General features: G+C 37.6%; 1 protein-coding gene across 7 annotated transcripts in view; it reads right to left on the reverse strand.

The window, feature by feature from the left end:
• LOC150110090 (uncharacterized) overlaps positions 1 to 14535 on the reverse strand; it is a 232993-nt gene that overhangs the window by 109649 nt on the left and 108809 nt on the right. Inside the window, exon 1 of one of the 7 annotated variants that reach the window (XM_090391307.1) lies at positions 10608 to 10618. The exons of the other annotated variants lie outside the window; for them this stretch is intronic. Within the exon in view, the coding sequence (XP_090247433.1) occupies positions 10608 to 10613 (6 nt within the window). The 5' untranslated portion in view covers positions 10614 to 10618. Of the gene's footprint in view, positions 1 to 10607; positions 10619 to 14535 lie in introns of those variants that run through there. 7 annotated transcript variants of the gene reach the window in all.

The raw sequence follows: 14535 nt of genomic DNA on the forward strand, positions 1-14535 counted from the left end.
TTTGGTATAGGAAGTAAACAAGTAGAAACAAGTAGAAAAGTTAGTGTGGTTGCAAGAACAAATGATTATTTAGATTGAAGGAAGGAAATTATGAGGATGATTACTGAGGAGAATATCAGATTCTGGGGGGGGGGGGGAATCAGATTATTAATGAGAATGAAAAATAACAACCTAGCAGGAAACAGAGTTTGGTTTGCTTTCCAGGAATGACAGCATGAGCTGATCTGATATATGCCACCAGACAATGTGTGAGATAATGAACAGTATGCTGGTGTATCTATGGGTAAGAAAAGTGAATGTGTGGGATGAATTTGAGAGAGACATAGAACTATATAAAAGTAAATGGATTGCATTATAATTGATTTGGTGTAGCTTATCAAGAGATGCTGTTGCTGCTGAAATGGGATGGGGGGGGGGGTATTGAGAGTTAAAAGTGAATGAAACATTTGAGAAAGAAAAGGAAATATGAAAGTAAAGAGGACATGATCTTAGAGGAGGAGGAGGAGTTAGAGAAGAGAATGAACACAGGTATAAAAGATGGAAAGGTAAATTGGAGGAATTAAGATGAATAGGTAGATATAGCATACAATGGGTACCGTGTTTATGTGAGAAGGTGATGGGAGGATGTCTGGGTTTCAAGAAAATTGTTTGGATCTGGAGAAAATGGGATAGAGTGTGGTGGAAAGAAGGGGGGGGATTAAGATCTCATGTAGAAGAGTCACAGCTAAAAAGTGGCATAGATAAGATTGATTATGGACTTGAAACTAACTAGCTATGCTTGTTTTCAAATGTAGAAGCATCAGAAATAAGGTGTATTTATTACACTAATTAAGTCTATTTGCTCAAAAATCACTGGTACAAATGAATCATAGATGATGATGATGTACTCATCATCTATGATTCATTAGTATGATATGGGAGTAGAGAAGAAGCATGGTGTTTTCCAGAAGAAATGAGAAGGAAGAGAGAGGGAGGAGTGCTGCTGATAGCAGGGCAGCAGCAGTTCGGGGTAATATAATGTGAGATGAAAGTAGGAAGGATGAAGTATTTCATGGAATGATGCTACACCACTAAGAAATGTCAATGGCGATGACAAGGAAATATATAGGCAAATATTTAACAATCAAGATCAGGTTGATCATTATGGGTGATTTTAACATCAAGAAAAATTATTTTCTTTAGATTCTCTAGTATATAATGGGCAGCCCACAAGGAATGAAAATCTCGAATTTGATCATTTCAGAGGATGTTATTGAGAAAAATGTGTTCAAATCCTCTTCACTTGGCAAAAGCAACTATAAAATTATCACATGGATAGTGGCAAACCCATATAAGGACATCTGTGAGGAAAGGAAATATGTAGGAACTACTAGGCCAGTGATTAACGAAAACTCAGGAGAACAGTTGATAGCAATGAACAGTATATGTTCATTTCTATCTACTTCCTCATACCATGCTATGAGGAAGTAGATAGAAAAGTGATCAATGCTGCTTTGACACTGTTCAAGAATTATTTAACAACAATGTCTGAAGGTATTCCAAAGTTTAAAAGGATAAACAGAACAGGCATACAATGGATGAATAGTGAGATTAAACATCTACAAGAAGAATGGATTATGAAGCCTTCTCATATAGCTGACTTATTTCCTCATACAAGATATGAGGTAATAATCAGTTATTACAGAAGTTCACAAAAAAAACAGGCTGAGAAGGTGACTCAATTAGTTAGGAAAGTGAAAATGCAGTATGAGGAGAACTTTCACTTACACTTAGTCAAGAAATATTCCAGAAATTGATGAATCTAAGGATTTGGTGTTGGTGGGCAGGGAGTGAAGTTAGAAGTGAAATGAGCTAAAAGATTACTTGGTATTGAATACACTAACAAGCAGAGATAAGAAATTCATGTCTGCTTTTCAAGACTTTGACACAGCCACACCTGGATTACTGTGCTCAGGTCTGGTCACTTGGATTTCTTGATGAATGAGGAAGTTGTGGAAAGGATCCAAAGACAAGCAACCAAAATGGCAAGCGGTCTCACCATTCTGGTTGCTTGACATATCACCATCATTAAATTCCAGATATGCATTCTTGGGCGGGAGGGGGGGAAAGCATAAATGATATTATGATAGTAAAAGATGACAAGTTTGCATCATTACTACCTTCCTGCTGACAATTTACCTGAAAATTAATCTGTTATCTCTCAGGACTCACTCCAGTATCATCAGATGTTATAATATTGCATATAAGGCACTTCTTACTTTATCAATCCGCCTTACATAAATCTTATCTTGAATGCTCAGTAAGGAAATTCCTCTGTAATTTTCACATCCAGTTTTATTTCCCTTTTTATAGATATTATTATGAGAGCTTTACTCCAATCCTCTGGAATTCAACCCTGTGATTAGACCATCTGAATTATTCGGTATAGCCACTGTAAAACTTTTATATATCCATATTTGAGTATTATGGTCAAAAAGTCATTTTCAGCATCCTTGCCACATTTAAGGTTTTTATGGCTTTTCGTCCTCAAGTATAGATGTGTGCTATGTGGAAGGTAGGAGGAAAACTGGCTGTGTACAGATTACATTACTAGATGGAGATGGGACTCGGGTAACCAATGCAGATAGCATAGTTGAGCTATTATTTCTAATACTGACTACACTCAGTAAGGCAGATGCAGAGGTACATGAAATTTTACGTGTTTTAAGGACATGTCTATAGAATTGACAGCACTGTTTTTAAAGTCTTGCAACAGAACAAGTTTCTGAAGAGTGGAAGAGGGGGTAAGGTAGTACAATTGCATAAATGCAGTAGAAGAATGGAAGTATTAAACTGTAGGTGAATTTATATTTCTTCTGTCACTAGGATTTTGTATAAGGAATTGGGAAGATGAAGACATTATTTATGCAAGCCAGCATGGATTTATTAAGTAACACTCTCATTTTAGTAATCTGGTTGCCTTTTACAATAGAGTAAAAAGAGCAGTAGATGAGAGCAAGACATAACGAGGGTGGTCTGAAAAGTTCTCGGCCTAACAATGAAAAATGAATTTATAATTTCAAAATTATTTTTATTTTTCAACATAATCTCCCTTAAGACTAATACATTTATTCCAGCGATGCGCTAGCACCATTATCTCATCCCTGTAGTGGTTCTCAGTAAGATCTGCAAAATACCACTCTACAACTGCAATCGTCTCTTGATTTGTAGAAAAATGCTGACCAGCGAGGAAGAGTTTTAGTTTTAGGAAGACATAGAAGTCAGAGGGAGCCAAATTTGGGGAATAGAGTGGATGTTCCCACAATTCATAGTATAGATCCCTTAATTTTCCCATTGCCAAAACACCTATGTGGGTAGGTGCATTGTCCTGATGAAAGATGATTTTTTTCTTCTGCAAACTGAGTATTTTCTCAAGAATTTTTTTTGTTTAGTCTGGTTAAAAGATTGGAATAATATTCCCCAGTTATTGTTTTACCCTTTTCAAGATAATTAATAAACAAAATGCCTTTAGTATCCAAAACACCAATGCCATGACCTTTCCTGCTGATGGAACCGACTTAGCCTTCTTTGGCTCTGAACAATCGGCTTCTGTCCACGGTTTTGTTTGGATTCTGGTATGTAATGGTGAATCCAAGTCTCATCCATAGTAATAAATCAATGCACAAAATCAGTTTTATTCTTGTTAAAATGCTCCAATCACTGCTCAGAGATTTTCATGCGAGTGTGTTTTTGATTTGCTGTGAGCAAAAGTGGCACCCATCTTGCGCAAAGCTTTTTTATTTGCAATTCTTCACGCAAAATATATCCTACATGTTCTTTTGAAATGCCTATAGTCTCAGCAATTCGCACACACTTTACTCGCTGGTCATCCAATACCATATCGTGCACTTGACTAACGATTTCTGGTGTTTGTTACACTTTTTTGGACATCCTTCACATGGATCATCTTCAAGGCTGATATGGCCATGTTTAAACTGGGCAGCCCATTTCTTACTTGTTGAAAACGAAGGAGAAGAATGCCCATAAACTTTTATGAACTTCAAATTAATTTCTTTTGGCATTAAACCTTCTTTTACAAAGAATTTTATAACCACACGATACTGAATTTTATCCATTTCAAGGGATACGGACAACACTTTTGCTTCAGACAGCTGTATAAAAAAAAAAAAAAACTACTTGATAGAATGACTTGCAATTTCACATGGCTGCTTATGACAGATGAACCAACTTAGAAAAAAAAACTGCCAATAGCGTTGCCATCTATGGTCAAGGCCAAGAACCTTTCAGACCACTCTCGTAATACACTGTCATGTTTCTTTTGTATTTTGCAAAGGCATTTGATACAGTACCAGATGACAAATGTTTTTTTAGGTTGCAACACATGGGTTTGGATATCAGGTTAGAGTGAACTCTACTAGTAACTGGCTTTCTAATAGATATCAGAGAGTTGTATATGGGTATCATCAAGGAGTAGGAAGGGTACTACTAGTGATGTTCCACAGAGTTTAGTACTGGGACCATCACTGTTCAATCTTTATGTCAATAATATTGTCATGGAGCTGCAGATAAATTGTTTGCAGATGACATGAAGCTAAGGGTTATTAGTAATAGTGCTCTTTTGGCTCTTCAGGAGGATTTGAATAAGCTGGAAAAGTGAGAAAATTAATGGGAATTGCAGTTTTATGCAACTAAATGTAAGGTTTTGAAATTTGAGATCCATAGATGGATAGATGGGTTGATTCATACTTGGAGTTATACTGAAAGAAGTTGATGAAGCAATGGATCTTGGGATGATTGTAAATAGAAATTTGAAGTTCAGAGGACATATTGCAAAGGTTGTGAAGGCATCTCAAAATATTGCTGTAATACTGAGGAGGACATTCACCATGCGAGAGATAAAGAGGTGGTGGTGGTCCCACTGTATAAAGCTTTGATCAGACCTCATCTAGATTTCTGTAGTCAGATCTGATCACCAGGATTTGAAGAGATGAAATAACCTTAGAGAGGGTACAAAGATGGATAACAAAAATTATATATAATGACTAGACATGTTGGCTATGTGGATAAACTGAATGCAAGCAGCAGAGTTTTTTTTAGATAAAAGACAAAAGGAAGGGATGTCACCGAGATATTTAAAGTTGGCCAAGTGGTTAGTGTATCCGCTCTCCAGCCAAAAGGCTGCAGTTCAAATCCCACTGCGTGCATGGATGTTGTGATTGTCTGTGAAAGTACTAGTGGTGGTAGTCGGCAGTAGATGGCATTGGTGCTAGATGAAGGTTGGTGGAGTAGTGAGACTAAGTTGTAGAGTAGATGCTCTCCCTTGATGAGTCTTTGGACTCCCTGAAGGTGTGATGTAATAATAATAATAATAATATTAAGCTGTTGAAAGGTTATCATCAGATAAACACTGGGGAGATTTTTCATATGGTAGAACAACAGGAAAGAACATGGACAAGAGGTCATCCCTGGAAGTTACAAAAGGAAGTAGTGAGTAAAATGGTAAGAAGAATTTTTTTTTGCATGGAAAGTAGCAGTATGGAATGCATTGCTGAAAGAATGGGGAAAGTGCAAATGGTGGATGAGTTTATGGTACAATAGACTTTGTGCTGACTAGCACTACCCTCCCAGGATGAGTCTTGTGACTCCATGGAGGAGTCGCATCTTTCAGAGTAATTACTGCAAATGTCTATGATATCTTCAATTCTCATGCCACCTTTATCATCTCTGATTTAAACACTGCTTTCTCTCAGAACACAAGCTGATTGCTGGAAACTTTCAATATGCTTTCTTTTCAATGCATTCCTCTTTAACTTCTTGAATCCACCACAGTCATGAACTTCCTATCCTTTTCAGAGAACAACATCACATGCTTTCTTGACCATATGAATGTTTTCAGAGTTTGCCAATAAGTCTTCACAGTTTGATTTTACTCTTCAAACTTTTATTTATTTCTCAAATAATGTGTGTACATTTTAGTCTACAGGTCATTCACCTTGAAAGCAACTCAGCTTTGATTTCTTACACAATTTTCTTTTCAATACGATATTCGATTTTATCCTGCTCAAAACTAAATGTAATAACTTCCTATTTCAAATCCCTATTATACAGAAGTAGACAAATCTGACAGACTGTTATTAAAGTCTTCCACAGCACCACAACATTCTCTGAATCTAAATAATATAACTGCCTCTCCCTACCAATTTCTGAGAGGCTATCATCTTAAGACTTCAGATAAGTGAACAAGATCTCATCCCCACACCAATAAAAGGTGCTAATTAAGACATTAGTATGCCTTTATACAGTGTATTTGTCATCCTGAGAAAGATTAGTCTATATGCCTGGTGTGTCTGTACATGAATAGTTTATATCAGCCTCCTCTTAAAGTGTCGTCTGCAGTCCAATAGTGAGTCATGTGGTTTTCCTGTTGGGTGCAAGAAAATTTGATTAGTAAATAAATGTTGTTTTTTAATCTTAATTTATAAATTTTGAAATACAGTTTAGAATATAATATATTAAAAAGAGGAATTATTTTGCCATCTTTCCACTCCCTTGGAACTCTACCAGAGCTGAGACTTAAAGAGCCTAGTTAGAGGCACTGTCAGTTCCCTTGCACAGTCTTGCAAACCTCAAGCTGACATCCAACAAATCTCACAGCTGTATTTACATCAAGATTCTGCAATATCCTAATAACCTCCAATTCATCTACCTCTGTTCCCACATCAGTGTCTGTCACATATGTTACAGAAGTAACCTCACTAGGATAATATATCCTTGCAAAGATTTGCAAGTCATTCAACTATTTTATCCGCTTCTGTCTCCTCATGACCAGCATCATCATTCATTAAGATTAATCTTCCATAGTCCTTCCTCTTACTTGCCACATAACGAAAGAACTCTGAGATTTCCTTTGGTCTGCTTGACTAGATTCTTCTAATAATCTGATTTTGTCTTCCTTGCTATACTGGTCACCTTTCTCTTTATATAGCCTCCACAGCATAATCTTCTGCAGCATGAGCTACAAAAGACTACTATATCAAGTGAGTATAGTAAGTAAGGTAAAGTCAGGTTGTCAGAAGAGCGGCTTGTCAGAAGAGATTTGCAAGTCATTCAACTATTTTATCCGCTTCTGTCTCCTCGTGACCAGCATCATCATTCATTAAGATTAATCTTCCATAGTCCTTTCTCTTACTTGCCACATAACGAAAGAACTCTGAGATTTCCTTTGGTCTGCTTGACTAGATTCTTCTAATAATCTGATTTTGTCTTCTTGCTATACTGGTCACCTTTCTCTTTATATAGCCTCCACAGCATAATCTTCTGCAGCATGAGCTACAAAAGACTACTATATCAAGTGAGTATAGTAAGTAAGGTAAAGTCAGGTTGTCAGAAGAGCGGCTATCTAAACAGACCAAGTGAACTTGTAAAGAATTCTTCATGATATTAGTATAAGAAATTATTACTGGAGAATGACCTCACTGGATGGAGATGGTAATAAGGTAACTAGGACGGAAACAGTGATATTTGTATGCTTTCTCCCTCGTTGCCATTATATACCAGAGTAATATGCCTGAGTGGTTCATAAAGTTTTTAATTAATATCACAGATTAGGATTTGAGATATTATTATTATTACCTCATGGAGTCAAAGACTCATCTGGGAGGTTCTTTTATCACACACACACACAGCTCATCATACCTTGAACATGTTCAAACTCCTTGCAGACACCACACTCTCAGGCAGGGCATTCCAATCATTTACAACTCTGCACGAAAAAAACCTGCCCCTCACTCCCCTACTCACACCCTCATTATACAATCTGGGCACAATAGTCCATGTGTGGCCTAATCAAAGCCTTATACAACAGAACAAGAATCTCCCTACTTCTACACATCAGTGTTCTCCGCATCATTCCCAGAAGCATTTCTGTTGTCTTCACAATTTCGGCTATGTGTCCCCTAAATTTCAGATCCTTATCCACTATCACCCCCCCAGATCTCTTATTTCTTCCACCTCCAACAATATATCCTCACCAAGCATAAATTCTGCATCTCATCTTTGTTTTCCAAATTTTAAAACCTTACATTTTTCAACATTAAACTGATATCCCCATTGCTGTGCCCAATCACTCAATTTATTCAAGTCTTCCTGTAAGGCCACAACTTCTTCACTACCCTTCATGGTTCATCCCAACTTTGCATCATCTGCAAACAACTGAATATCTCCATCCAAATCTTCACCTATATCGTTAATATACAAGTTAAAGAGAAATGGCCCAAAAACAGACCCATGAGGCACTCCACTAGTGACTTTCCTTTTCCCTGGATATCGTTCCACCATACACAACTTGTTGATACCTATCAGATAGCCAGTTTCCAATCAAATGCACAAATCTAATATCCAACTCCATCTGCTCTAGTTTGACTATCAATCTACCAATGCAACTTGTATTAAAAAAAATATGTTAAAGCAGGTGTCAACTCCCTGGCACATTCCTTCAGAATATGTGGTGATATATTATCACTTCCCACAGCCTTATATATATCAACAATAATGGTGGCATGAAAATTCCAAGAATCTAGATGGCACACGTTCAGACTACTTAATATTTAGTATCCAGCATACTTCAGAACTGTAGGCAACCTTCAACTTGCATTGGAAACCATCCCATACCAACTGGTTGGAATGTATATGTATAATCATGGTGTTTATATGTATAATCTTTATATATGCTTATATGTATAATCATTTGTTTATATGTATAATTAAATGCATATGTATAGTATATACAGGGTGTTCGGGATAAATTTGACAGTTTCGTAAGGAAAAAGAAAATCTTCTTTGTATCTATTAAATTTAATGAATTGACAAAAAAACATTACAGGCAGAGTTAATTACAATACTATCAACAACATTTACTCAAAATAACCACCATTAGCATCGATCACAGCTTCAATTCTGCTTCGGAACCTCGAACAAGCTGATGCTACAGTCTCCCTGGGAAGGGCCGCAAAAACTGTTTTAATTTTATCCATTAACTGGGCTTTTGTATTACTGGAAGTGCGATTGGTGTCTTTTTCAACTGCGCCCCATACAAAATAATCCATGGGGTTAAGGTCTGGGGAGTTTGGAGGCCAAACATTTGGACTGGTGAAGTCGTAGAAATTTTCAGACAACCATTTTTGACTTTTCCCAGAGGTGTGGCAAGGGGCCGAATCCTGCTGCCATACATACGGCCTACCATTGGCTACCCTTGTTATCCAGGGCTTGACCAGAGCATTGGGCAGCAGTCGTAATATCCTTATTTTGATGGCGGGCACGAATCATCATGATACAAGTTATTCTCTTCCATGATTCAGGTGGGTTCCAGCTATCCATCCTTTCTGACATCTTGTATATGAATGAAGAAGGGTCCAAACTTTTAAATGAAGAGAAGTGTGTGTTAATACATGTAACTTACGGAAAAATATAATTAATTATAAATATGTCAAATTTATCCCGAACACCCTGTATAATAACGTGCTTGTCAAGGTATTCTTCAGTAACCAAGTAATCCGATAAGCTGCCTTAGACACTTTTGCAATATTCCCTCTAAACTTCAACTCCCTATCCACTAACACTAGCAAAATATCCCTGGTTTCATCAGTTTCCTGAAGTATAGTTCCATTTATGTGGTACCCAGCTAGTATGCATTTTGGGATGAAAAGAATAACCTTACACTTTGCCACGTTAAACTGATATCTGTTGTCCTTCACACAGACTGCTTGTCTATCCAAATCATCCTGCAAAATTTTAACATCTTTATTAATTATTGCTCTACCCAGTTTTGCATCAGTGGCATTTAACTGAATATTTTCTCTAAAATCCTTTCCCATATTGTTAATGTACAAATTAAATAGCAGCAGCCCAAGAACAGGGCCATGTGGTATGCCACTAGTCACAAGCCTTCTATTCCTGAATAAACTGCAGTATGGTATCTCTCCATCAACCAGCCTCCATATCCACCTCACCAACCCTATATCCACCTCCATGTAGTATCCTGTCAAAAGCCTTTGCATAAGTCCAACAGTATCATTGTAAACCCATTACCTTTATTCAACTCAGCTGTCACTGAATTCTAAAACATGAACAAGTTACTGAGGCACAACCTCCACTTCACAAAACCATGTTGTCCCACATACAGTATCCCATTTCTGTCTATCCATTTTCCTCTTGATCGACTTCTCCAATACCCTGATTATCATTCTTGATATGATCAGTCAGCAATTTGCTACATCAGTCTTGTAATGCAATGAAATTAATTTCACTCTCTTTAATTTCCCCTTGGGTGTAACACAGAGCCAAGACTTAGATTAAACAAACCTCAAATATACCACTGGTCAAAGGCACTACCAATTTACTAGCATCCCCCCCCTTCAACATCGCAATTATCCTCCGAGTTGTATTTGCAACTTTTGCTATGTGACCTATGAACTTTAAATGCCTATCCACTATTATGCCAAGATCCCTAGCTTCATCAGTTTCTTGTAGCATAACCCTACTACATATCCCTGCTATATAATATACTGCTAGAAATTTAATCATGCCAAAGTGCATAACTTTACACTTACCAACATTAAAATGACAGCATTTTTTGTTTGCTCAAATATCTAGCCTATTCAAATCATTCTGCAAGTGCTGGATATCAGTAGCATCCCTGATTACCCTGCATATTCACATTATCAGCAAACAATTGCACATCTCCTGTTAGACCCTTCATAATATCATTAATGTACAGATTGAACAATGCCCCCCCCCATGGGCTGAGCCCTCAAATATACCACTGGTCATCCATTAGTCTATAGAAGTAACCAACTATATATTTTGTTCTGTTGGCCACTATTTCACACCAGATGGTCTCAAATGTGCTATTTGAAAACTGCTGATTTCCACTGACCAGCAGTTTGCTCCTACTCTCTGGCTGTAGTTCATCAGCTATCAATGATACTCCTCCCCAGGGCTACCCCATGAGGGTGTGTAGGTTGTGCCCCATACAAAAGCGCCTAATCAGTAGGAGTGCTGTTTCAAGACGATAAATAATAGTAAATTTTTATACAGTGCTCTTATTCATGAAGTACAACTTTACTACATAGATTGCAGAATTTAAAATAAACAGTAAGGCAATAAAAAAATGAACAGTAAACTCAACCAATTAGCCACTTTGCTTTGATGTACTACTTCATGAGTGGCATGTCAAAGCAGATTTGAACTGTTTTGACTTTGTGATAATTGAAAAAAAAATTTTTTTTTTGAGATGCTCTATTATGTACACATACATATATCATATAATTATATGCTAAATAAATAAGAGTTCACGAGGTTAACCTAGCGGCTTTGCATTTTCAACCATATGTCTGGGAAAGGAGTGTCCTGTGTTCAATTCTTTTGTCGCCGACGTGAGGAGCTAAGGATCTTTCTCAGATATAGTCAAGTTAGTTGGTCCTGGGCATGGCCTGCAGGGTTTTTCTCCCCAGTTTATCTGGGGTTTTTTCTTCTGCAAAGCAGGCAAATGGGTCTTAAGAACACAACACTTCACAGATAATTACACATGGTTAAGGGGGGGGGGGGGTAATGACCCCACCTCGTAGCAAGTTATGAAACCCAAAAATGGGAAGACAAGGCCCTACATGGGGCTGTAGTGCCAAAGAAGAAGAGATAAAAATTTCTCGAAATTTTCATTTTAATTTGTAAATTCTATTTTATAGGGGGGGGGTGCTGAAATATAATTTTAACAAAGGCGCCTCTTACCCACGGGGCAGCACTGCTCCTTCTCCATTCTTTTCTCTCTATCTTTCCTGAAAACACTATATCCTTCACATTGTATCTCACTAACTATATCATCTTCTGTTAAAGATGCAAAGCAATCTTCTGTCAGCCATGTCTCACTAATGCCAATAACCTTTGGCCAGTATGAACTAACCAAAGTCTAAACTCCTTCCCTTGATACTCTTTCTGAATACTCCTGTCATTAGTGTAAATAAAGTGCTTAGGCCCACTGCTGTCCTTACACTTTATATCTAACTATCTCAACTATGGATGTAATGTACTTGTTTCAAAAGAGGCTAAAGGTGTAAGTCGGTCCAAGAAATGATATCTGATTATGTGGAAATCTGGGTATTATGAAAAGTGAGGGGGGGGGAGATGAAATGCAGCTTTGTGTGTGTGTAATAAGTTTAAGAGAATTAAGAAAATGCCAATACTGTGATAATTTAAGGCCTAACTTTTATCTCCTTTATTTTAATTTTATTTTTACAGTGGGCTGGATATAGGTTTGCTTCCATGCTATTGAACAGATGCCAGACAAGTATCATTATTATGCAGGTATTTCAATGGAGACAGAAGATTCATTGTGGAAGATCGATTATTCATGCAGTACCTATCAAACTTCTCTTTAAACTCATTCACTGACGAAGCATTCACAACCACCTTTGGCAATCCATTCCAACCATACACCACCATCCAAGCAAAATATCTGATCCTAACATCCTTGCTAATAACACTCTTACAATTTCCATAGGTCATCCTGTGTTCTTTTTCTTTGTACTGTCATGAACTGAAAAAAAGTCTTGCTATAAAATCTCTTTAATAATTCTATGCTTCTATCATGTCTCCTCTTTTTTTTTGCCTCTGAGCTAGTTTTTGACATCCACAGGCATTCAATCTATTCTCATAGGGAGCATTTCATAGACTTGCCACAATCTTTGTCATTCGCTCTCTCAATCTACTCCACCACTTTTGCATCTCCACGGAATCCTGGTGACCAGATCTGCACACAGTAGTCCAAATGTGGCCTTTCCATCATGCCATTCATTACTGCTGTTCTACTCTTCAATTTACACACACACACACGGGTTACTGCTGTTTATATGGAAGGTCTGGATGATAGTCTAAATGCAGTTTAGAGGCCTTAGTGTAAAGTGCTGATAGCTTCACAATGAACAGTGGTGTAAACAGAGTACTAATATGTGGGAATAAAGAAGTTACTATATTCTTGCCCCTTTATAAAGCTATGGTAAAATATCACATTTAGTCAGATGAGTAACATTTCCATGGAAAGTTGCTTATCAGGACAAGCTGGGGGGGGGGGGGGGGGCAGTGAACTTTAAGCTGAGTAAGGGTGTTGACCACATGCACATGAGGGGTAGGTTTTTCTCAAAGTAATTTATGCCGGTATCAGTAACAGTGATGTCCAGTATCAGTAGTACAAGGGACCACTATATTATTATTGTGTAGGCACTTCCATGGAGGTGCCCACACAATAATAATATAGTGTGGGCACCTCCATGGAGTCCGTACAATATCATACCTCTCCTTGAAGCCATTAATAGATAAAGCACTCACAACCGACTCTGGCAACCCATTCCACTCGCAACTCTCCAAGCAAAAAATCTAGTCTTCACACCCCCTACTAACCACACCTTTATTCAACTTCCAGGGATGACCCCTTGTTATGGCCCCTCCAGCCAAGTGCTGAAACATTTCCCCTGAATCAATCCTATAAAATCCTTTAAGCAACTTAAATGTTTCTATCAAGCAACTTAAAAGAAACATTTAAGCAACTTAAATGTTTCTTTTTCTCCTATCAACCAACTTCTGCAATCCACACACCCTCAATCTATCTTCATAGAGAAGATTCTATAGACCACTCACCTTGATAAACTATACTGAATTTTTATTACCAAGTCTACTAAGGAAGAATCTCTCAACAAAGGTTGGGCTTCAGACCCCACAGATACCATCACTGTCTCAGAGGTCACTCGCCTCTGAATTTTCAACACTTCCTCGTCCCCAAGAAACCCAAAATCCCAGACTCGAGCACCGTAAGTGTGGACATATCAAGGCCTTATAAAGAGGAATAATAGCTTCCTTATCTGTACTTGTTAATGTGTTCAATAGCCAAGCAATCTTGTGGGCTACCTTAGCAACCTTACCAATACATCCTCTAAACTTTAACTCTGTCTACCGCCACCCTAAATCTCTAGCTTCATCTATTTCCTGGAGTACAGTGCCATCAATGTGATACACAGCTTGTAATCTATTTGTCCCAAAATGTATCACTTTACATTTCTCCACATTAAACTGATACCCATTATCTTTTGCCCATACTGATAGCCTATTTAAATCATCCTGCGAGCTCTTCACATCGCCTTGATTAGCTATTATTTTACCTAATTTCACATCAGCAAATAACTGAATATTTCCTTTCAGGTTATTTCCTATATCATTTATGTACAAATTAAACAGCAATCCAAGCACCGAACCTTGCACCACACCACTAGTCATCTGTTTTTGGCTCGATTATGTCCCTCCATATACCACTTTTTTTATATCTGTCCAGCAGCCACCCTCTTATCTACTAAGCCAGTATATTCATTAGTAGTTTATTATCAAATAGGCAGTGGTAATTTATTCCGCTTGCTTGCTACTGTAGTAGCACATGTAGCAAGGAGAGAAAAATGAAGAACAGAACTTTTCCCTTCAAGGAGCTTCAATTCTTGT

Source organism: Typopeltis vanoorti, chromosome 1 (assembly GCF_054136105.1).
Source record: "Typopeltis vanoorti isolate ZY-2024b chromosome 1, IOZ_Tvanoo_1.0, whole genome shotgun sequence".
Taxonomy (NCBI): domain Eukaryota; kingdom Metazoa; phylum Arthropoda; class Arachnida; order Uropygi; family Thelyphonidae; genus Typopeltis; species Typopeltis vanoorti.